This window comes from Entelurus aequoreus, linkage group LG12 (assembly GCF_033978785.1).
Source record: "Entelurus aequoreus isolate RoL-2023_Sb linkage group LG12, RoL_Eaeq_v1.1, whole genome shotgun sequence".
Taxonomy (NCBI): Eukaryota; Metazoa; Chordata; class Actinopteri; order Syngnathiformes; family Syngnathidae; genus Entelurus; species Entelurus aequoreus.
Window position 1 is genome coordinate 28,416,631 of NC_084742.1, and position 23,361 is coordinate 28,439,991.

Sequence of the window (23,361 nt, forward strand, 5' to 3'; positions counted from 1 at the left end):
GCTCTCCTCTTGTCTTGATGCATTGCTGTGGCGCCCTCTACTGGCATTTTCATCTTACAGCGCTTTTTAGTTTGATTCTTCACCCTGACCATGTACAGTTGATTTATTACTATTAACTTTTTATTTTTGGATTAATTGACCCATCCATCCAAACAAACACATTATTTACCTTGTTACTTGACATGTCACAACGTGAACTTTTCACACTGTTTACCAAAGTTATACATCCACTATGACGTATATAAATTATTTTGCTTTTTATCCTGAAAATAAGTGTAATGTTGTGTAGCATGTACATTGAACTTCGCAAAACAAATAACGTACATGACTAAAAGTCGAATTTCCGCCTGTTAACTTTGCCTTTTCCTATTGGCTAGATTGCTGTCCAATCAGCGGCCGATGCGGAAGTGTTCCCTTCAATCTGGAGTGGTGGTCTTGGTCACATGACACACACGACTGTCAGTGGAAGAAGATCGTAGGTTGTGTTTGCTTACTCAAACAATTGATGTTTTATTGATGTTATTGCATCTTTGAGTCACTTCTTTTAGTATTTGCGTTAGGATACAATGGTAGTTGAGCTGAAATGTAACGTAAGTGCAATGTCAATGCAATGCTGTGCGATTCTCATCCATCCGTTTTTCTACCGCTTGTCCCTTTTGGGGTCGTCACTAGTTAAGGTGTATTATTTTGTCGTTACGCAGACAATTTATTCGTTTTAAGTATTTTAAAACATGAGTCTGGACTTTTTTTTTGCCCCTTTCACCGCAGTTTTTTTTTTACTCATTTGCTGCATTTCCACAATGCATTCACAATGGCAATGCTTCATGAGTTCGCAGACATCAGTGCACTTAATGGAGCTCTTAAATCACACGCCTGATCATTGCTTACACAACACTCTTCTTTGTTTGCAGAGAACATCTTACACACAACAAGATGGCTGTCTCAGTCCCCGCCTCACAGACTGTCCTGCTGGACACAGGGGATCCTATGCCCCTTTTGGGTTTGGGCATGTACAAACTGAGCGCCGAGGAGGTTCACCGTGCTGTGGACGCGGCCCTGGCTGCAGGCTACCGGGCCTTCGACAGCGCCGCCGTGTACCGCAATGAAGCCGACCTGGGTCACGCCCTCAAAGATCTCTTGCCGAAGTACGGCTTGACCCGTGAGAATGTCTTCATCACCAGGTGTGTAATCGGTCCTCTTAAAGTTACGTCGTGGCGAAGTTGGGAGAGTGGCCGTGCCAGCAATCTGAGGGTTGCTGGTTCAATCCCCACCTTCTACCATCCTAGTCACGTCCGTTGTGTCCTTGAGCAAGACACTTCACCCTTGCTCCTGATGGGCCTGGTTAGCGCCGTGCATGGCAGCTCCCGCCATCAGTGTGTGAATGTGTGTGTGAATGTGGAAATAGTGTCAAAGCGCTTTGAGTTCCTTAAAAAGGTAGAAAAGCGCTATACAAGTACAACCCATTTACGCCAAACATGCAAGTAATATTATTTCTTCTTACCCTTCAGTAAGCTGGGGCCTAAAGATCAGGGCGAGAAGGCCATGAAAGGAGCCCTCTGCAGCCTGTCTAACCTGGGGATGGATTACATCGACCTCTACCTGGTCCACTGGCCTGGCACTCAAGGCCTGGATGTGTCTGACCAGCACAACCCAGGTGTGGACGTCAATTCCGAACCTCCATTAAACAATGGTCCTATAATTACAATGTGATGCCAGACAACAGAGCTCAGAGTTGGGCCGCCCTGGAGGATCTGTTCATTCAGGGAAAGCTGAAGGCCATCGGGGTGTCCAACTACACGCCCGCACACATGAGGCAGCTCATGCTCAGCTGTAAGATTCGACCGGCGGTGCTGCAGGTAAGCAAATGATACAGTGCTTGTGAAGTGGAACAACCATTTGTTAAGTTAAGTCAGGGGTGTCCAAACTTTTTCCACTGAGGGCCGCACACGGAAAAATTAAAGCCTGCGGGGGCCATTTTGATAGTTTTCATTTTCAAATCATAATAAAATATATGGATTTTGGTTTTTTTTTACCTTTAGGGCTTCCGGGGACCATAAATTATTTTTGAGTAATCACAATAAAAAGATCAATAAAATCCCATTAAATATATTTAGGATACAAAAGGTGCCCCACTCAAAGTGATACATTTGTATTAGTTTTTTTTTACTTTCTACACTTAAGTTACGAGATCAACTTCAGATATATCTGTCAATTTTACGTTTGAACTATTATTTTGTTTGTTTTATGCTCTTTTGTCAAAGAAAACGTTGATATTTTTGTATGGCAACCACACAATACATGCAATATTTTCCACATAAAACACTTTTAAAGTGAAATATTTGAAATAATTGGAGCCTTGAATAGGTCAATAATTCATTATAACATATTTTTTTTTAGTTTTTTTAGCAATGGCAAAAAGAGAAAAATAAAGATAGACAAAAGAAAAAAAACAGCCTGCATGGCAGCTTTGTGTCAACATTGCAACTTTTTCTAGTTAGATTTCACCTCATTCTACTTTTTTTAATGTTTTTTTTTCATTTTTGCAATAGCATTTCCAAAATGTGTGGCGGGCCGGTAAACAATTAGCTGCGGGCCGCAAATGGCCCCCGGGCAGCACTTTGGACACCCCTGAGTTAAGTTAAAGTACCCATGATTGTCACACACACACACACACAGACACACACACACACACACACACACACACACACACTAGGTGTGGCAAAATGATTCTCTGCATTTGACCCATCACCCCTTGATCACCCCCTGGGAGGTGAGGGGAGCAGTGAGCGGCAGCGATTTGTGTCGTGTAACTTATAACATTTCATCCTCCTATAGGTGGAGTTCCACCCACATCTGTGCCAGGACGAGCTGAGGAGCACGTGCAAAGAGTGGGGGGTGTGCTTCCAGGCCTACACTTCCCTGGGGAGGGGGGAGTTGCTCGCAGACCCTCTGGTGGCCGAAGTGGCAAAGTCTTGCAGCCGGACGCCTGCACAGGTAAGTAAACGCAGCACGAAAACATGTTGGCAGGATGGCGTTAAAGAAAATATCTACACACCAGATAGCCATGAGAGTTTGTGGAGGAGATTTTTATTAAAGGATCATTTATTCAAATCAGGTTCACATTTTTGCCGACCATAGAACTTTTAATTCTATTGTTAAATCGTGATGATGCATGTTGATGACACATTCTAGCTGAGTCGCGCAATTTTGGCAGCGACAAGCGAATAAACCCGTCCTCAACGCACTGTAGTATTCTGGCTAGCGGCTAATGTCCCTCCACAGTGCAAAGTCCCTTCTAAGTCAGTAATCCCTGCCTCCATGGTGGCAAATTAACTATGTGTCTTACAAGTACTAATATCACTGGAGGAGGAGGAGGAGGAATAGTGAAACATGCTACAATACACATTGTTGGACAGACCTGGACAAAATATGGCTCGCCATGAATAAGTCCCTACTTTTTCTCTAACCTCTTGTTGTGGGGCAGACTGGCTCGTACATGCACATGCATCCTCCCTATTGCCATTTCAAATGAACAGTGGCGTATAGTTCTAACTTATATATATCTGGCAGTAGATTCCATATGGAAGCACTAAAAACTACAACATGGATGACGGGGAGAAAACGCAGTCAAAGTGGAGGCACGTAAATAAGACAACAGCGCATCCCGAAGACACAGTCAGAAAGCGGCTTAAAGATAGTCTGTAAAACATAATCAATGCAAAATTTTGACCAAACAACCACCATTACATGATATGTAAACCACAAGGAAGTGTATACATGTAGAAAAAAACAGAATATGACCCCTTTTAAATATTTCATTGATATTGTTACACCACCATCCTGTGTTTTTGTCAGATGTTGATGTTGTGATCAAAATGTAATAATTTAATGACCTAGAAAAATTTAAATATCGGCATTGATATGCTCCTCTCTGAGCTGCCACCTTACCGTGGTAGAGGAGTTTGCGTGTCTCAATGATCCTAGGAGCTATGTTGTCCGGGGGCTTCCATGCCCCCTGGTAGGGTCTCCCAAGACAAACAGGTCCTGGGTGAGGGATCAGACAAAGAGCAGCTCAAAGACTTCTATGGAAATACAAGAACCGAGACTCAGATTTCCCTCGCCCGGACGCGGGTCACCGGGGCCCCCCTCTGGAGCCAGGCCCGGAGTTGGGGCACGACGGCGAGCGCCTGGTGGCCGGGCCTGTCCCTATGGGGCCCGGCCGGGCACATCCCAAAGAGGCAACGTGGGTCCCCCCTCCAATGGGCTCACCACCCATAGCAGGGGCCATAGAGGTCGGGTGCAATGTGAGCTGGGCGGAAGCCGAAGGCAGGGCACTTGGCGGTCCGATCCTCGGCTACAGAAGCTGGCTCTTGGGACGTGGAACGTCACCTCGCTGGGGGGGAAGGAGCCTGAGCTAGTGAGCGAGGTGGAGAAGTTCCGGCTAGACATAGTCGGACTCACTTCGACGCACAGCAAGGGCTCTGGAACCAGTTCTCTCGAGAGGGGATGGACTCTCTTCCACTCTGGCGTTGCCGGCAGTGAGAGGCGACGGGCTGGGGTGGCAATTCTTGTTGCCCCCCGGCTCAGAACCTGCATGCTGGAGTTCAACCCGGTGGACGAGAGGGTAGCATCCCTCCGCCTTCGGGTGGGGGGACGGGTCCTGACTGTTGTTTGCGCTTACGCGCCAAACAGCAGCTCAGAGTACCCACCCTTTTTGGATTCACTCGAGGGAGTACTTGAGGGTGCTCCCCCGGGTGATTCCCTCGTTCTACTGGGGGACTTCAACGCTCATATTGGCAACGACAGTGAAACCTGGAGAGGCGTCATTGGTAAGAATGGCCGCCCGGATCTGAACCCGAGTGGTGTGTTGTTATTGGATTTTTGTGCCCGTCACGGATTGTCCATAACGAACACCATGTTCAAGCATAAGGGTGTCCATATGTGCACTTGGCACCAGGACACCCTGGGCCGCAGTTCCATGATCGACTTTGTAGTTGTGTCATTGGATTTGCGGCCTCATGTTTTGGTCACTCGGGTGAAGAGAGGGGCGGATCTTTCTACCGATCACCACCTGGTGGTGAGTTGGCTGCGATGGTGGGGGAGGATGCCGGACAGACCTGGCAGGCCCAAACGCATTGTGAGGGTTTGCTGGGAACGTCTGGCAGAGTCTCCTGTCAGAGAGAGTTTCAATTCCCACCTCCGGAAGAACTTTGAACATGTCACGAGGGAGGTGCTGGACATTGAGTCCGAGACGACCATGTTCCGCACCTCTATTGTCGAGGCGGCTGATTGGAGCTGTGGCCGCAAAGTAGTTGGTGCCTGTCGTGGCGGTAATCCTAGAACCCGTTGGTGGACACCGGCGGTGAGGGATGCCGTCAAGCTGAAGAAGGAGTCCTATCGGGTTCTTTTGGCTCATAGGACTCCTGAGGCAGCGGACAGGTACCGACAGGCCAAGCGGTGTGCGGCTTCAGCGGTCGCGGAGGCAAAAACTCGGACATGCGAGGAGTTCGGGGAAGCCTTGGAAAACGACTTCCGGACGGCTTCGAAGCGATTCTGGACCACCATCCGCCGCCTCAGGAAGGGGAAGCAGTGCACTATCAACACCGTGCATGGTGAGGATGGTGTTCTGCTGACCTCGACTGCGGATGTTGTGGATCGGTGGAGGGAATACTTCAAAGACCTCCTCAATCCCACCAACACGTCTTCCTATGAGGAAGCAGTGCCTGGGGAATCTGTGGTGGGCTCTCCTATTTCTGGGGCTGAGGTTGCTGAGGTAGTTAAAAAGCTCCTCGGTGGCAGGGCCCCGGGGGTGGATGAGATCTGCCCGGAGTTCCTTAAGGCTCTGGATGCTGTGGGGCTGTCTTGGTTGACAAGACTCTGCAGCATCGCGTGGACATCGGGGGCGGTACCTCTGGATTGGCAGACCGGGGTGGTGGTTCCTCTCTTTAAAAAGGGGAACCGGAGGGTGTGTTCTAACTATCGGGGGATCACACTCCTCAGCCTTCCCGGTAAGGTCTATTCAGGTGTACTGGAGAGGAGGCTACGCCGGATAGTCGAACCCCGGATTCAGGAGGAACAGTGTGGTTTTTGTCCTGGTCGTGGAACTGTGGACCAGCTCTATACTCTCGGCAGGGTCCTTGAGGGTGCATGGGAGTTTGCCCAACCAGTCTACATGTGCTTTGTGGACTTGGAAAAGGCATTCGACCGTGTCCCTCGGGAAGTCCTGTGGGGAGTGCTCAGAGAGTATGGGGTATCGGACTGTCTGATTGTGGCGGTCCGCTCCCTGTATGATCAGTGTCAGAGCTTGGTCCGCATTGCCGGCAGTAAGTCGGACACGTTTCCAGTGAGGGTTGGACTCCGCCAAGGCTGCCCTTTGTCACCGATTCTGTTCATAACTTTTATGGACAGAATTTCTAGGCGCAGTCAAGGCGTTGAGGGGATCCGGTTTGGTGGCTGCGGGATTAGGTCTCTGCTTTTTGCAGATGATGTGGTCCTGATGGCTTCATCTGGCCAGGATCTTCAGCTCTCACTGGATCGGTTCGCAGCTGAGTGTGAAGCGACTGGGATGAGAATCAGCACCTCCAAGTCAGAGTCCATGGTTCTCGCCCGGAAAAGGGTGGAGTGCCATCTCCGGGTTGGGGAGGAGATCTTGCCCCAAGTGGAGGAGTTCAAGTACCTCGGAGTCTTGTTCACGAGTGAGGGAAGAGTGGATCGTGAGATCGACAGGCGGATTGGTGCGGCGTCTTCAGTAATGCGGGCGCTGTATCGGTCCGTTGTGGTGAAGAAGGAGCTGAGCCGCAAGGCAAAGCTCTCAATTTACCGGTCGATCTACGTTCCCATCCTCACCTATGGTCATGAGCTTTGGGTTATGACCGAAAGGACAAGATCACGGGTACAAGCGGCCGAAATGAGTTTCCTCCGCCGGGTGGCGGGTCTCTCCCTTAGAGATGGGGTGAGAAGCTCTGTCATCCGGGAGGAGCTCAAAGTAAAGCCACTGCTCCTCCACATCGAGAGGAGCCAGATGAGGTGGTTCGGGCATCTGGTCAGGATGCCACCCGAACGCCTCCCTAGGGAGGTGTTTAGGGCACGTCCGACCGGTAGGAGGCCACGGGGAAGACCCAGGATACGTTGGGAAGACTATGTCTCCCGGCTGGCCTGGGAACGCCTCGGGATCCCCCGGGAAGAGCTAGACGAAGTGGCTGGGGAGAGGGAAGTCTGGGCTTCCCTGCTTAGGCTGCTGCCCCCGCGACCCGACCTCGGATAAGCGGAAGAAGATGGATGGATGGGCATTGATATGACCAATACTGCCCCTGTAATAATTTAGTATTGGATCGCTACCCAAATTTTTAGTATTGTCCAAAACTAATGTAAAGTATCCTAACAACAAAATAATAAGTGGTTATTACATTTGTGGTGTATGTAGAACCATGTTACAACAGAAAGTAATCAAATATTTACAGTAAATTATCAAGCAGATTAATAATACTTTTGACAAAATACACTATATTGCCAAAAGTATTTGGCCACCCATCCAAATGATCAGAATCAGGTGTCCTAATCACCTGGCCCTGCCACAGGTGTATACAATCTAGCACTTAGGCATGGAGACTGTTTCTACAAACATTTGTGAAAGAATGGGCCGTGCTCAGGAGCTCAGTGATTTCCAGCGTGGAACTGTCATAGGATGCCACCTGTGCAACAAATCCAGTGGTGAAATTTCTCGCTCCATATTCAAGAAGAAAATGGAAGAGTTTAGGAACAACAGCAACTCAGCCACGAAGTGGTAGGCCACGTAAACTGACAGAGAGGGGTCAGCGGATGCTTAAGCGCATAGAGCAAAGAGGTCGGCGACTTTCTATCAGTTGCTACAGCTCTCCAAACTTCATGTGACCTTCCAATTAGCCCACGTACAGTACGTAGAGAGCTTCATGGAATGGGTTTCCATGGCCGAGCAGCTGCATCTAAGCCATACATCACCAAGTCCAATACCAAAGCGTGAGATGCAGTGGTGTAAAGCACGTCGCCACTGGACTATAGAGCAGTGGAGACGCGTTCTCTGGAGTGATGAGTCACGCTTTTCCATCTGGCAATCTGATAGACCAGTCTGGGTTTGGAGGTTGCCATGAGAACGGTACATTTTGGACTGCATTGTGCCGAGTGTGAAATTTGGTGGAGGAGGAATTATGATTTGGGGTTGTTTTTCAGGAGTTGGGCTTGGCCACTTAGTTCCAGTGAAAGAAACTTTGAAAGCTCCAGGATACCAAAACATTTTGGACAATTCCATGGGATAGCACTTCAAGTTCATATGTGAGTAAAGGCAGGTGGCCAAATACTTTTGGCAATATAGTGTATATGTATATTATTAGAAGGGGGTACAAAGTCAACAGAGGATCAAATACTTATTTTCCCCACTGTGTATTATGGTGTAGTGCATGTGAAATACAGTACAAATCCTCTATCTGCACCTTTATCCACATCCCCAAAAAAGAATGGGCCGCTCTCAGGAGCTCAGTGATTTCCAGCGTGGAACTGTCATAGGATGCCACCTGTGCAACAAATCCAGTCGTGAAATGTCCTCGCTCCTAAATATTCCAAAGTGAAGAGTTTGGGAACAACAGCAACTCAGCCATGAAGTGGTAGACCACATAAACTGACAGAGAGGGGTCAGCGGATGCTGAAGCGCATAGTGCAAAGACTTTCTGCACAGTCAGTTGCTACAAAGCTCCAAACTTCATGTGACCTTCCAATTAGCCCACACAGTACGCAGAGAGCTTCATGGAATGGGTTTCCATGGCCAAGCAGCTGCATCTAAGTCACACATCACCAAGTCCAATGCAAAGCTTCGGATGCAGTGGTGTAAAGCACGTTGCTCCCGGACTCTAGAGCAGTGGAGACGCGTTCTTTGGAGTGATGAATCACGCTTTTCCATCTAGCAATCTGATGGACGAGTCTGGGTTTGGAGGTTGCCAGGAGAACGGTACATTTCGGACTGCTTTGTGCTGAGTGTGAAATTTGGTGGAGGAATTATGGTGTGGGGTTGTTTTTCAGGAGTTGGGCTTGGCCCCTTAGTTCCAGTGAAATGAACTTTGAATGCTCCAGGATACCAAAACATTTTGGACAATTCCATGTTCCCAACATTGTGGGAACAGTTTGGAGCGGGCCCCTTCCGCTTCCAACATGACTGTGCACCAGTGCACAAAGCAAGGTCCATAAAGACATGGATGACAGAGTCTGGTGTGGATGAACTTGACTGGCCTGCACAGACTCCTGACCTGAACCCGATAGAACACCTTTGGGATGAATTAGAACGGAGACTGAGAGCCAGGCCTTCTCGACCAACATCAGTGCGTGACTTCACCAATGCGCTTTTGGAAGAATGGTCGAAAATTTCTATAAACACACTCCGCAACCTTGTGGACAGCCTTCCCGGAAGAGTTGAAACTGTAATAGCTGCAAAAGGTGGACCGACATCATATTGAACCCTATGGGTTAGGAGTGGGATGGCACTTCAAGTTCATATGGGAGTTAAGGCAGGTGGCCAAATACTTATGGCAATATAGTGTAGGTCAACATGAAATTATGCAATATGTTACCCCATACGTCGACAACCAAGTTAGGAACCTGAAATGGTTCTGTTATAATTTACATGCCAAATAATATCCATCCATTTTCTACCACTTGTCCCTTTCGGGGTCACGGGGCGTGCTGGAGCCTATCGCAGCTGCATTCGGGCGGAAAGCGGGGTACACCCTGGACAAGTCGCTACCTCATCACAGGGCCAACACAGATAGACAGACAACATTCACACACTAGGGCCACTTTAGTGTTGCCAATCAACCTATCCCCAGGTGCATGTCTTTGGCAGTGGGAGGAAGCCCACGCAGTCACGGGGAGAACATGCAAACTCCACACAGAAAGATCCCGAGCCCAGGATTGAACTCAGGACTACTCAGGACCTTCATATTGTGAGGCACATGCACTAACCCCTGTCCCACAGTGCTGCCGCCAAATAATATATTTTGATATATACTGTTATGGCATGGAGCTGCAATTTTTACCGATATATAAGATTTCAGGCCATATCGCTCATCCCCCAGGAGTAGTAAAATAAATTCAAAAAGTCAAAACAAGCATGATTAAGCTGCGATCTGCATGGAAAATATATTATTTGGTACTTTTCCAGGGAAAGTTGTTTTGTTTAACCAAAATAAAGTTGTTTTTTTTATAATCCCAGATGAGTGGGAAAAGCTCCTGCGGTGGCAAAGAGACTATTTATCATTTGTTTGTGTCTCCTGCTGTCTTCCTCCAGGTGCTGCTGCGTTGGGCAATACAGCAGGGCATCCCGGTGCTGCCCAAGTCGTCCAAGCCAGAGCGGATCGAGGAGAACGCCGGGGTATTTGACTTCACGCTGTGCGAGGATCACATGCAGCGACTGTCGGCCTTGAAGCGAGGACGCAGGTTCTGCTGGGATCCCTCCCAAGTGGTTTGATGGTGGCACACATTGAACTCCTGGATGATGTTTGGAGCCTCTTTTATGATCACAAATAACTCTTGAATCACTTTTAACATGATTTATTTAAGACAGCATTTAGAAGATTCACAGCTGTAGAGAAAATGTACAAAATGCAACATTTCATTGTTTTTCCACACTACTTCAAGTAATACCAAGTTGCAAAACTGCACAGGCCCGAGTATTTTTTGTTGTTGTTTTTTCATTTTGGATAGAGCATGAGCATGAGCATCATGCCTAACGGCGAGTGCAGTTTAAGGCGGTACTGCGCGACCAGCGCCACACTTAGAACAAGTTCAAGGCAGGTAGTTGGATTCTAGCTTCTTTACATCGTTCTGCTCTCTATCGAGGCGTCAGCACCTTGTACTTGATGGATGCAGGTCAACAATATTGTTACTTCAACACTTCTATTAACATTTGATCCAACATAGTAAAAAAAATTTTTTTTAAATGGTACTGAAGGCTATATTTCAGTTTGTTCATCACAATCAGGAAGATTTACATTTCATTAAATACATGTTAATATATTGAAAAAGCCAATTAGTTTGTCTGGACCCACAAAAAACATTCAAAGACAGAACAAAGGCAACAATTAACCTTTTGTAATCAGCCCATATGAAACACATTATCATATTAGCTGGTTTGTTTAAAAAACATCTATTCCTCCAGTGTTAAGTCATTGAACAGTGCACATTAAAAATGACTTTTTAAGGTAAAATTCTAATCTCTGTTTGGACAAAACATGACATCATCAAACGTTCTTTGCGTCGCCATATTGTCAACAGATTGTCCACCAGCAACCACGGCAACGCCACGGTCACATTGTTAATCGCCGTAAAGTTATAGCAAAATATTTACACTTTTAAACTTAAAAGTCTGTTATAATTCGTAAAAACATCTTATATTGAATTTGTGCTTATTTTGTGTCTTAAAATGTATCTTTTCTCTTGATCTAGTGGACTAACCCTGCCATTTTTACAAAAAGATAGTCATTGAGATTGTCCGTGTATATGATTGTTATACATACGATACTTTGCAAAAGTATTGGCCACCATTGGAGTTGTTGTCTGCTGTACTTATTAACTTTTCCTGTTTTCCAGTAACTTGGTAGTTTAGGGCCACACCGAAAAAAAAAAAATTAAACATGTATTATGAGAAAACTGTGAATAAAGCCATTATTAAAGTGTTGTTTTACATGAGTACAGTACATCTGAGAAGAAAAAAGGTACTATAAAAAGGGTAATTTTACAAAATTGGTAAATTAATAATTTACATGAGAAAAAGTTGCTAATTTTATGACAATAATGACGTAAATAATGGTTTAAAAGTACAGTTTCATAAATATTCGCATAGTACTCAATGTACAGTACAAATTTTGGGAGTACAAATGTACTCCCAAAATTTGCATTTTTCTTTATTGCATTTTAATATTTTGACTTGTATCTTTTAGTATTCATGTTCTTTCTTTAAAAACATGACTTTTCTCATGTTTGTTTCAGTCTGGCCCTAATACAAAACTAATATATAATGTATAAAGAGTGTATGGTTAATGGAGTACATGTGGGACACTTGAGCTGCCATTCTTTAAGTGAACCCTTATCGATGCAAAAAAGAGCACCAGTCCTTCTAATGACTCAAAATGCTGCTTATTAAAAAAATACAGAGGTGACCAAAGACTTTTGCACTGCACTGGATGGCTACAATAAAAACATGTTCATGATTGTTGAGTCAAGTTGGTCCAAATGGTATTTGAGGTCCATTCGAACACTTGGTGTTTGTGCCTCAGAAGACCTGACGCATGACGTGAGCCACACCCCCCCCCATCCTCTGTCCGTCCCTTTCTGTTGCATAGTGTTGTTGTGAGACCATTTTTAAAAACACCTCCCCAACAATGACGCCACAACCATATCAAACACAAAATACGTCTGATTAAATGTAGTCTGAAGAAAAGAGACCGAAGCAGGCACCTCAGTGTCACTGTGTACCGTCGCTCCTTCCGTCTTCCCTGTCCTCTGTCCAGTCACAGCTTTGTCGTCTTCATTCCGCAGCCCTACTCAGTGCGATGAGTGGGATTCTCATGGTGGTTGTTCTCACCCTCAATCTCCTGGTGGCTGAACAGGGCACTCCACCAGGTTTTGGAGTGGTGCATTACCCTGGACGTCCCGGCGTTCAACTTCTTGATCTCCTGCAAGAAAACGACAGAAGTGAGAGGGTTTCCTTTCCTCATTTGCTCTCTAAGATATAACTAAGGGAAGAAACCCGCTACTCTCACCCCTTTGTCAAACAGTTTGTCGAACTCGTCGCTCATTCGCCGCAGCCGCCGCCCGTACTTCGTGGCGGCCCAGAGCTCAGGAGGAGCCGACTTTGAGCGACCCCGGAACGGACCGCCGTCTGTGGGCGTGCCAGCATCCTCTTCCACCCTGCTTAGGAGCTCCTCGTCCCGGGACACAGTGGAAGCGTGGGACTCCGAGTTGAGCCTGATACGACCTATTTCAAGGCGGGATGAAGAAAAGGTAAGAGAGATCTTGATAAAGTTGAGTTATTGATTAGCCATAACCATCTTTATTATCGCTGAGCCTAACTTCTAATGTAACATAATGCAATTAGTAATCAAGAAGTAAAACTGAAGATGTTTTGGCTTTGTGCTGTGTGGCTTTATACGACTGGCAGCAAGTGAGGCTGATCTTGTATGACTTTCTTTGAGATGTGTGATTCGCAAAGAAGTAGTCTTTTGAACAGCTCTATTAAGTGAACGATAAGAACCGATTAGCAGGTGTGAGCTGATTTTTTATGCACACAGATTCAGTGATGGCAATTTCTATTGTAGTTGTATTTATACTTTTTCTAATCATATATACATTTAATTCTTATTTGTGTATTCATTTTTGTATTCTTAGAATGTTTTTGTGCTTTGTTCCTTTTTAGCTGAGGAAAAATTCAAAATAGTGATGTAACGGTCGGTCAAAGTATGGAGATATAGCAGACACAAATAGAATGTTTACAATAAAAACAACAAAAATAAAAAATATAGTTAATATTTCATAACCTTTCCTACTGATAGAGTCAGGTTAAATTAGGGTCAGAAGCAGATTTTTTTGGAGGCCCCCACTTGCAACAATATTTCACACTTTTTTTTTTAATCTAAGTGAAAAAATGTATATACTTTTTAAAATCAAACTTTAATTTTATTTCATGCATGTTTGTACTAACACAAATTAATGGGCTAGAATTTTTTGGTCCAAAATAAAATTTCTAACATCAGTAAAACTTTATTCAGTAAAAAATGTATTCACATTTTTTCAACAATTATGACGGAGATTTAAACCAAGTCGATCATGCTTTATAAAATAAGCTCCATTGTACTGTGCCACAAGGGAAAATAAGTCCTCAAATTCTTATCAGTGACAAAGCGGAAAAATAGCTAGGAATACATTTGCAATAAAATGCTATATGAAGCGCCCAATCATTCTTTAATTGATATTTTACATGCGCTTTTTCCCCCAAAACAGGGCCCACCACGAATCGCGGAGCCCTTAAGCACAGTACATGTTCTGCATTTAGGACGGGGTGGCCTTGAATAGAGAAATACTGGTGTACATTCAAATTATTTAGATCCACATCTTGTCTTATAACTGCTACCAATGATTTTTTGTTGATAATAAAAAAAACTGTTCCAAAAAATAACTAACAACAAGCCAGTCTTTTGAATGGCTCTTTGAAAGGAAGGGCTCTTCAAGCTTCCTTCAAAGTGCCATAAATCACATCTCTGCAGTGTCTTAATTTTTTCACATGGCAGAAAATGGTATTTTGGACACCTACGGACTAGGGATGGGCGACATTACCTAAAGTCTATATTGTGATATACATCGCAGCCTCCTGCTATAGAGATACATTTCACAATATATTATTTGGTGCATAAATGATAATATACATATTTCAAAACGGGTTACAAAGGTTCTTAATTTGGCTGCTAACATGTTGTGTTATTTTCGGTTGTATTATTTTGTCAAAACTATTAATACACTTGCTAATTGGCTATCAATATGTGGTTACTTTCTGTTGTAACATTGTTCTATTTACACTTCTGTTAAAATGTAATAAGCACTTATTTTCTTTTGTTTTACTACTTTACATTCATTTTTGGGCAATACTACAAATTTATCGATCCAATACCAAGTTGTTACAGGGGCAGTATTGGCCATACCAATACTTAACATTTTTAAGATAGTTGAATGATTCAATTGTTGATCACAATAATAATCAGACAAAAACACAGGATGGTGGTGTAACAATATCAATAATTTTTTTTAATGTTCTACTATTGGCTCTGGTTTAAATATTTAGTTGTTTGCCTTTTTGCCATCACAAGATCAATCTTTTACAATAAATCAAAATGCAACAAATATGCAACAAATACGGCTAACCATTAACACAAAGGACAAAACAACTCCCACAGATCCATATAATAACAATAACCGATATAATATCACTTTTCTGCAGAACAGGGGCCGTACTTATCAAGCTTCTTAGAGTGCCATTTTACACTTAAGTCCTGAGAATTTGCGAAATTTAGTCCTACTCTCAAACTTAAGAATAAAAGCTTTTTATCAACGTTCTTAAGTCTAAGAATCACTCCTACTCTCCACGATATTTAAGAGACCTTCAGAGGTGTCTTAAGTGGTTAGGAGTTGCCAGCAGGGGATGGCACTGAGGCGAGAGAGACGTGCGCGAACGTTCAGGGAACGGAACAATGTTTTTTTTTTTTTGATGACGAGCAGCTGATCAAACGGTATCGTTTAGACAGAGCGGATATTATTTTTGTCACAGATTTAATACTTTTCGATTCCTTGTTGATTTCTGCATGTGTCTGCAGTGGGCTAGTATATATAGAGCCACCCACACCAGTTTCGAATTAGTTGCCTAATTAATGAATTGGAAAGAAAATGTTATGACAGTAGCGTATGTGTGTGGCCGTGAGGTGAGTGACGTCAGTGAGTGTGTGGGCGATAGAAGAGAGGGAGCGGTAGCGTGAGTGCCGGCGGGGACTAGTTTGTTTTGTATTATTTTGTAGTTTATTGTCAAAATATACACTCCCATTGTCCACTTAAATATTTCCAAGATATTTCTTTATTCTTAGACAACGGATTCCCTTCCGTGATTAGTCATTTCTATGGACACAGAAATGACGTCACCTAAAATTCCGTTTACGGCACATAGTAATGTCGTAATTCAGCTCTGAGTGTGACACTTAAGATTCAGTCCTACACTTCGCTGAAAGTGTGAGTAGGACGCTTGATAACTAACTTTTAAGTGCAGCTTTCAGCGAATAATTTATTTACTCTTAAGTCAACTCTTAGCAGACTTCTTAGGAGTAATTCTAAGAAGCTTGATAAGTACGGCCCCAGAACTGTCCCTCCCTGACACTCACGTCTCAGGCTGTCTGCTATAATCAAACCCTGCCCACTCTGCTTCTTGCCTTGTCTGCTTGCAGCTGCTGTGACATAGATTACCGTAATAACCCGGATATCACTCTAAAGCGCAGATTCCAACCAAGCATACCAAGCATACTCTCTATTAGGGCTGTGCGATTATATGATCGTGATTAATTTGAGTTTGATCACGGTGATCAACTGTTGGCATATTTCCTTGATCAAACATGGCGAAAATGCCTTGTTAGAAATTACCACAGTAATAAAAAGTCGGGAAGCAACAATGCTTGGTATCATTCTGCACAGAAAACAATCCACCTTTACTGGCCGTGATCATGTGTGTGTCTGTGAATGTGTGCTGGAAGTGCAGCCGAGAAGAACAAAACAAAGAAATATGACTAACACGAACATAGAAGTTGAAACACAACATTGAAAAGGAGCAACGACTTTAGTTTCATTATCTTCTGCAGCTCATTAGTAATTCTGCTCCAAGCACTATGTGACTGTGTTGGTCCCTACTGGGAGAATCAACACAAAAATGCATTTTTATATCTAAATATTTTTTATCAGACTTTTTATGTGTCTGTAAAGATTTCACTCCTCTGATATAACATGTACTAAAAAAACGTGTCCCTGCTGTTGGAGTAACAAGCACCTAGTACCGGTATAAAAAAAACCTCTGCACATAGACACTGTTCTTTTCGTTTGTGGATTTAAAAAGGCATTTTTGTTCCTGGCATAATCATTAAACTTTTTTTTTGTGTTGGTACACATTATTTTATGGTACCTCCAATTCAAACTGCACTTTAATGTACTTTTATTAAATATAGGCTACAGTATTTGAGTTTTAAAAACTACAGTGTGGGTACTGCTTGTTGTTTGCCAATGCACTGGTGAGAAGCACTGATGTATACAAGTCATTAAAGAACACAATTAATAATTTACCATTAGAAAGTGTTGTTTAGTAAATGTTCACTTGAAATAAGTCTTATAGATTTTACTACACTACTGATACTTTGTGTTACTGCAGAATGTTTGTGATGACAGGCAAAAAACAAAACAACTTTGGGAGGAAAAAAGTTGTTGTCTTTGCACCCACAAAACGTACCGAAAAAGAAGCAAAACCGTGGCTCTAAAACAAGGTACAGATCGTAGTGTTGTGTGGATTACCTGTACTGCTGCACCTCTAGTGAACACAATTTTATGTACCGGTATGTGAACAAAATGACAGTTGTCAGCTGTTAACATATATTACCTACATCAAACATGGCTTAAATGTCTGTTTCAAGATACTGCAGTAGTAAACAGTGGGGATGCAACTCGCCACTCTGCATTGGACAATCAGCTTTAATGAAAAAAAATAAAAAATGGTGATATTAATCGAAATTGAATGATATGAAAAAATTAATTGTGATAATTTTTTTGGACATATCACCCAGCCTTACTTTCTACAGTTCAATACTTATGGCAATTTGAAAAATGCACTGCATATTATATTGGCAGCTCCAGTTTCGATGGTAAAGGTTGGAAAAATTAATTTTGGAGACGTCCAGATGGCCGGGTTGAAAAGCTTAACAGGATGCATATGGCCCGCGGGCCGTAATTTGCTAATGCCTGTTCCTGTTTAGCTATTCCTCTACCTCCAGTGATAATTGTAGTTGTAAGAAACAGTTTATTTGCAGCCATGGAGGCAAGGATTGCTGACTTTGAAGTAGGTCTGGGCAATATGGCTAAACAAAATCACAATTTTTCATATCATTCGATCTCAATATCACAATTTTTTTTTAATAGTCGGATTGTCACATGCAGGACTATACCCAGTACCATTGCAACCCTACTGTTTATTACAGCAGTATCTTATAACAGACATTTCCGTCATGTTTGATCGAAGTAATATATCCTAACAGCTGACAACTGTCATTTTGTTCATATCTATATTTGTGTTTACGAGAGGTGCAATGGTACAGGTAACCCACGCAACGTTTCGTACCTTGTTTTAGGGCAACGTTTGTGCTTTTTTCTCAGTACATTTTGTGGGGTAAACTTCCTCTCAAAGTTCTTTTGCTGGTCATTACAAACTTCATTCTGCAGTAAACAAGTGATGTACTGAATACTATAAGACTTTTTTTTAAAGTTAACATTTACTAAACACTTTCCATCCATCCATGCTCTACCGCTTGTCCCTTTTGGGGTCAATTATTATTTGTATTCTTTGATGACTTGTATACATCAGTGCTTCTCACCAGTGCTTTGGGAAAAGGCAAGCGGTGACCCAGATTTTGGAGGTTTTTTTAACTCAAATTATGTATCTTATATTTAATGAAAATAAACTAAAGTGCAGTTTGAATTTGAGGTACTGTAAAATAATGTGTCCCAACACATAAAACCTGTTTAATGGTTATTTCAGGAACAAAATGTTTTCATCCACAACAGTTTAGTCAACGGTTATCTTAACAATTAGTCGACTTTTCAGATAATAAAGCATACATGTATTTAATGGCTCAAAATTTTCCATTGACTTCTAAATGCAGCTTAAGTGATTTTAGACATGTGCTTACTAACAACAAATATGACTAATTCCTTCAGAAATATTTATTTACACTGTAACTGTGCTGCTCATTCAGCAAAGGATAGTTAAAGTAATTTTTTACACAACATCGTCTCACACTTGTTAGCAATGTAGAAGCTAACATACTTACCGAGGTAAGTGTCCTACATAATCTTATAATAAATGCTCGCATATCGCTGATGTACTGTCATAAAAACAAAGTCCGCTTTGCAAAATGAGCAAGGTCTATCCTCACACTTAACATGTTATAACTGGCGATGTTTTAGGGAGTGACCCACATGCGCCCAGAAAAACAGGAGTGATGACGTCACGATTATTGTCGACAAATATAATTGTCTGCGACAAATTTTGTCGACTAATCGTTGCAGCCCTAACATGTAATGATGGTTTTTAGGTCAATATTTTGCGAAAATGATGTATGACCGTTTCTTCAGGATGCATGTTTTGTGGGCGGGTCTTATTTATATGCCTCCACTTCGACTACGTCTTCTCCCTGCCATCTTTGTCATAGTTTCTAGCGCTTCCATAGCAAGTCTGACAGATATAAGTTCGAATTATACACAACTTTGTATTAGAAATAACAACATCGGAGGATGGAAGGGCATGTACGACCCAGTCTGCCCCACAAGAAGAGGATAGAGGAAAAAAGGCACTTATTGACTACAGAGCGGACGACAATGACAAACGTGTGCAAGGCACTCTCGGTACAATTATACAATGTATAGATGATCCGTTGACGTTTTTCCCCAAACGGTGACATCACAGGTTGCGCAAATTCCTGGAGTAAGTATAAAGGAAAGCAAGATTGATTCAGAGCCCGTATGTGGGCTCTGTACCGAGGATGTCGTTGTGGCTTGTACAGCCCTTTGAGACACTTGTGATTTAGGGCTATATAAATAAACATTGATTGATTGATTGATGATAAATATCTCTGCAATGCCTCCAAGGTTTGATTTTAAATTTCCGACTTACGCCGATCCCTAATACACAACAGCAGGTACCAATAGGTAAGAAAAGTTGGTTTTGCATAATAGGGTCCCTTTTAAAGCGTTATCTATATCATGTATATCGTATTATTGTTTATAATGCACAATCCTACTATGGACTGCGTTCAAAAAGCTTTGTAAGCTTTTTGAAAGCCATCCAAACTATTTCACTCGCCATACAGCAATAGATGATATCTGTCAATTACCTGACCGCTTCTATGTTAGTTACCTCTCTTTGTTTATAATGTCTATTTTCTACTTGATCTACTCTCTATTTTATGCTGCAGCTGTTACATATACTGTAATATTGTACATTGTAATTATTATATATTATATAAAAACATAATATAATATATCAGTATATATCATATACTGTATGTATAGTATAATATGTAAATATTACATACATGTTATATTTTATATTGCTACTATGGTACATTTTTTGTCTACTTTATACCTGCATTATCCTTTCCATCATTACACTTTCCATCCTTTGTAACTGAGCTACTGTGTGGAACAATTTCCCTTGTGGATCATAAACGTTTGTCTAAGTCTTCACAATATAATACTTGTATTTAAATTTACTGTAGCATTACAACAAATGACTATAAAAATTATGATATCCTAATATTTCACAACAATTACCCATTGTTATAGAATCAGAGTTCTCTGTAACATCACAGCAAAATACTGTAACTTCAAACTTGATTTTTCACTAAAGGCATACCGTAGACTACGTTGTACACTGTTGTACAATAAGTGGGGCGGTAAGTCTAAGTAAGACATGCTAGCAGACATTTAATACAGATCCAAGTTTTATAATCAATACGACAAACAGTTGCTACTGCTTGGCACTCAGCATCAAGGGTTGGAATTGGGGGTTCCATCCATCCATTTTCTACCGCTTGTCCCGTTCGGGGTTGCGGGGGTGCTTGAGCCTATCTCAGCTGCATTTGGGCGGTAGGCGGGGTACACCCTGGACAAGTCGCCACCTCATCACAGGGCCAACACAGATAGATAGACAACATTCACACTCACATTCACACACTAGGGCCAATTTAGTGTTGCCAATCAGATTAATTACATAACTTGAACTTCAGGTTATGTAATACAGATGATAGACAATATAAATTATATAAATTTGACCAACAATAGAGCTTTTGTTACTATCGTTGTGTCATGATATTGCATGTTGATGACACTTTCTAGGTGTGTCCCGTAAATTTGATGATTGAATCAAATATTGACAGTAAACATACCAAGTATAGTATGAATCGATGGTCGATACTACAGTGTTAAGTTTAATATTTCGTTATCTCAAAATCGTTTTTTTGTTGTTTTTGTTCCCATCCATCCATCCTTCCATTTTCTACCGCTTGTCCTGTTCGGGATCATGGGGGTGCTGGAGCCTATCTCAGCTGCATTCGGTCACCAAAATGATTCCCGAGCGTGTCCACCGCTGCTGATCACCACTCCCCTCACCTCCCAGGGGGTGAACCATTCTGGGTATCACTCCATCTTATCTGTCTTGTCTTTTAACAAAGAAACAAGGAAGTCACAATCTTCGTTCAATGAATGTTCTGCAATTTGTCGTCCCCAAAGTAAGAACTGAACTGGGCAAGAAAGCATTTAGGTTTTCAGCAGCGAAGGCTTGGAATAACCTACAATCGAATATTAAACTTCAAACCCTTGTTACGTTGAATGAGTTTAAAGCTTCTGTGAAAGGACTGCAGTCTACCTTGTCTGTATGCACATGTGTTATGTGAGCAAGTTTTAATGTCGTAAATGTGATGTTTTATGTATTTGTTTACTGTTTTTAATGTAACCTTGCTGCTGCCCTCTTGGCCAGGTCTCCCTTGGAAAAGAGATCTTTGATCTCAATGGGATTTTACCTGGTTAAATAAAGGCTAATAATAATAATAATAATGAGTCAAATGCAGGGAGCAATTTTACCACAATCATTGGTACTTAACTTATAAGTCCCACCTGTTTCCCTACAAAGTTGTTCCGATGATGACGGCCATGTATCTTAACCAACCTTGCTTAAAAATGTTACACACACAAACACACATAGTCAGTCCCCTTAAGGTGTGTACCAAATTTAGTGGCCATTGGTCTGAACTCCCAAAATTACAGTGGGTGTTTTGTTGAGATGGAAGGTTAATTCACACCAAACAAATACAATCAGTTGAAAACAAATGACCCACCTCCCATTCTAAGCTCGGGTAAGGCAAGTGTGAGACTTTGGGGGAGTTTCCGGTCCCGTCCAGAAGGGGGTTGGGTGTTGTCCCCTTCTTCTACCTCCTCGGAGGGCTCCGACTCGCTGTCTGATATGGTGAAGTTTGCAGCCATTGTGACATCTGGGGAAATGGTAATAACTCAGTTATTTAATGGCAATGATAGTGATGCTAAACAACAATGTTGTTAGCTTCAGTGAGTAGGATGGCGGGTGCTAGCTAACACACCCAAGTAATGCTATCTATCAGCTGCCTCCTGATAGCCGGTCCAAAGGTAACCGCTGCCTTGCAACCTCCTTAAATAGCACATTTGTTTCGACAACAATAGTACGTCGTGGTGTTGTAACTAAGTAGCATATAAGCATTTTCTTCTGGTCAAAACACGGCCTCTGTTGTTGTGTTGTTGACTCAAGAGGACAAAAGAAACTTCCAACAGGGCGGAAGGTGTTGCGGTGCGATTTTAAACTAGTATATTAAGCCAAAAAAAGGCACAGTGCGGATTAGTTTTCTTACCCGATGTCTTTTTGGGAATAAAAACGTCTCGTCATAAAGTGCACGCTTGTCTTACTGAGAGCAGCGAGAGCGGCTGTCCTTGTTGTGAAATAATCTTTTTTTTCAGCCGAATTCAGTTCGCTGCGCGCTCGCCCAATGACCGCGCGGTGACGTCACTGTTGCGAGCGAGCACTGGGCTGTGGCTTTTGTTTGTCTCGCCGCTTAGTTACCGTAACACACCGCACAGAGGCACACTCACATTGGTACATATCGAAATCTGGACACTTTCGGTACACCCAGGACCGCCCCGCCCGTGAAGCAGAACACGCTCTGTGCGTAGGGCCCCACGATCCGCGGGGGTCCCGTTTTGCGTAAAAAAAAGCGCATGTAAAAGATCAATTAATAAATGACAGGGCGCCTCTTATGGACATTTACTTCAAAAAGTATTGCTCGCAGCCTCCCACTTTGTCACTGTCAACAATTTAATGGCAAATTTTCCCTTGTCAAGTCTGTGGCTCTCATGCCGCAATGCAATAGTTCTTGTCTTACAGTAGTACTCTATGGAAGCAAGTTAGTAAGTATTTTTTTTATTTTTATAAAGCGCTTTTCACATACCGAGATCACAAAGTGCTGTACAAAACATAGGTGACTTAAAACAACAATTAAATGATCAAACATCATACAGGAATGCCAGGTCTCCATGGGTTTTAAAATTAGTTTTTGGGATCTTTAGGAGAGACTGCAGCCTGAAGACTGAAAGCTGCTAAGTTCAAATCCTGATTAAAGGTATTGTTACAATGTTGGTAAATTAATGTTTTAATGATACAAAGTTTTTGCAGTAAAAAACAACAACAACAACATTATTAAACAGTTTATTTTCTATGATTCCGTTTCATACAAACATTCAGCAAATTAAATTCAAGTTTATCAAAAAAGTATATTAAAAAAAGGGGGGTTTGAATTAACAAAACACGTGTGGAAAAAAATTAAATGGGAAAGGTAGATAGATAGATACCGTAGAAAGATAGATAATACTTTATTGATTCCTTCAGGAGAGTTCCCTCAGGAAAATTAAAATTCCAGCAGCAGTGTACAAAATTGAGATGTAATTTAAAAGGTAAAAAGTAAATAGTGGGGG

At 42.6% G+C, this 23,361-nt stretch overlaps 3 protein-coding genes across 8 annotated transcripts in view; 2 read left to right on the forward strand and 1 right to left on the reverse strand.

The window, feature by feature from the left end:
- The first annotated feature begins 377 nt into the window (after positions 1–377).
- On the forward strand, positions 378–10,955 carry zgc:101765 (uncharacterized protein LOC450036 homolog). Of its 3 annotated transcripts, none has more exons than XM_062065411.1 (6): positions 378–475; positions 912–1,181; positions 1,509–1,654; positions 1,717–1,856; positions 2,836–2,994; positions 10,310–10,955. In XM_062065411.1, exons 1-6 carry the CDS (start codon positions 444–446, stop codon positions 10,487–10,489), a joined length of 927 nt encoding a protein of 308 aa, XP_061921395.1. In that variant the 5' UTR covers positions 378–443; the 3' UTR covers positions 10,490–10,955. The 3 variants fall into 3 exon arrangements, with proteins under 3 accessions (XP_061921395.1, XP_061921397.1, XP_061921396.1); XM_062065413.1 differs by having other exon boundaries at positions 433–479; XM_062065412.1 differs by having other exon boundaries at positions 454–590.
- badb (BCL2 associated agonist of cell death b) lies at positions 10,563–22,398 on the reverse strand. Its single transcript, XM_062065414.1, has 4 exons — positions 22,245–22,398; positions 21,702–21,854; positions 12,783–12,997; positions 10,563–12,695 (listed from the first exon to the last, which is right to left on the reverse strand). Exons 2-4 carry the CDS (start codon positions 21,844–21,846, stop codon positions 12,561–12,563), a joined length of 495 nt encoding a protein of 164 aa, XP_061921398.1. The 5' UTR covers positions 21,847–21,854; positions 22,245–22,398; the 3' UTR covers positions 10,563–12,560.
- Positions 11,101–23,361, forward strand: part of LOC133661868 (sodium/calcium exchanger 1-like) — a 166,440-nt gene continuing 154,179 nt past the window's right edge. For all 4 annotated transcript variants that reach the window (XM_062065408.1, XM_062065407.1, XM_062065406.1 and 1 more), the window contains exons 1-2: positions 11,101–12,714; positions 12,798–13,023. Coding sequence is in view for 2 of the 4 variants with exons in the window: in XM_062065406.1 (XP_061921390.1) it covers positions 13,013–13,023 (11 nt within the window). In the remaining 2 variants the exon portion in view is untranslated. The remainder of the gene's footprint in view (positions 12,715–12,797; positions 13,024–23,361) is intronic.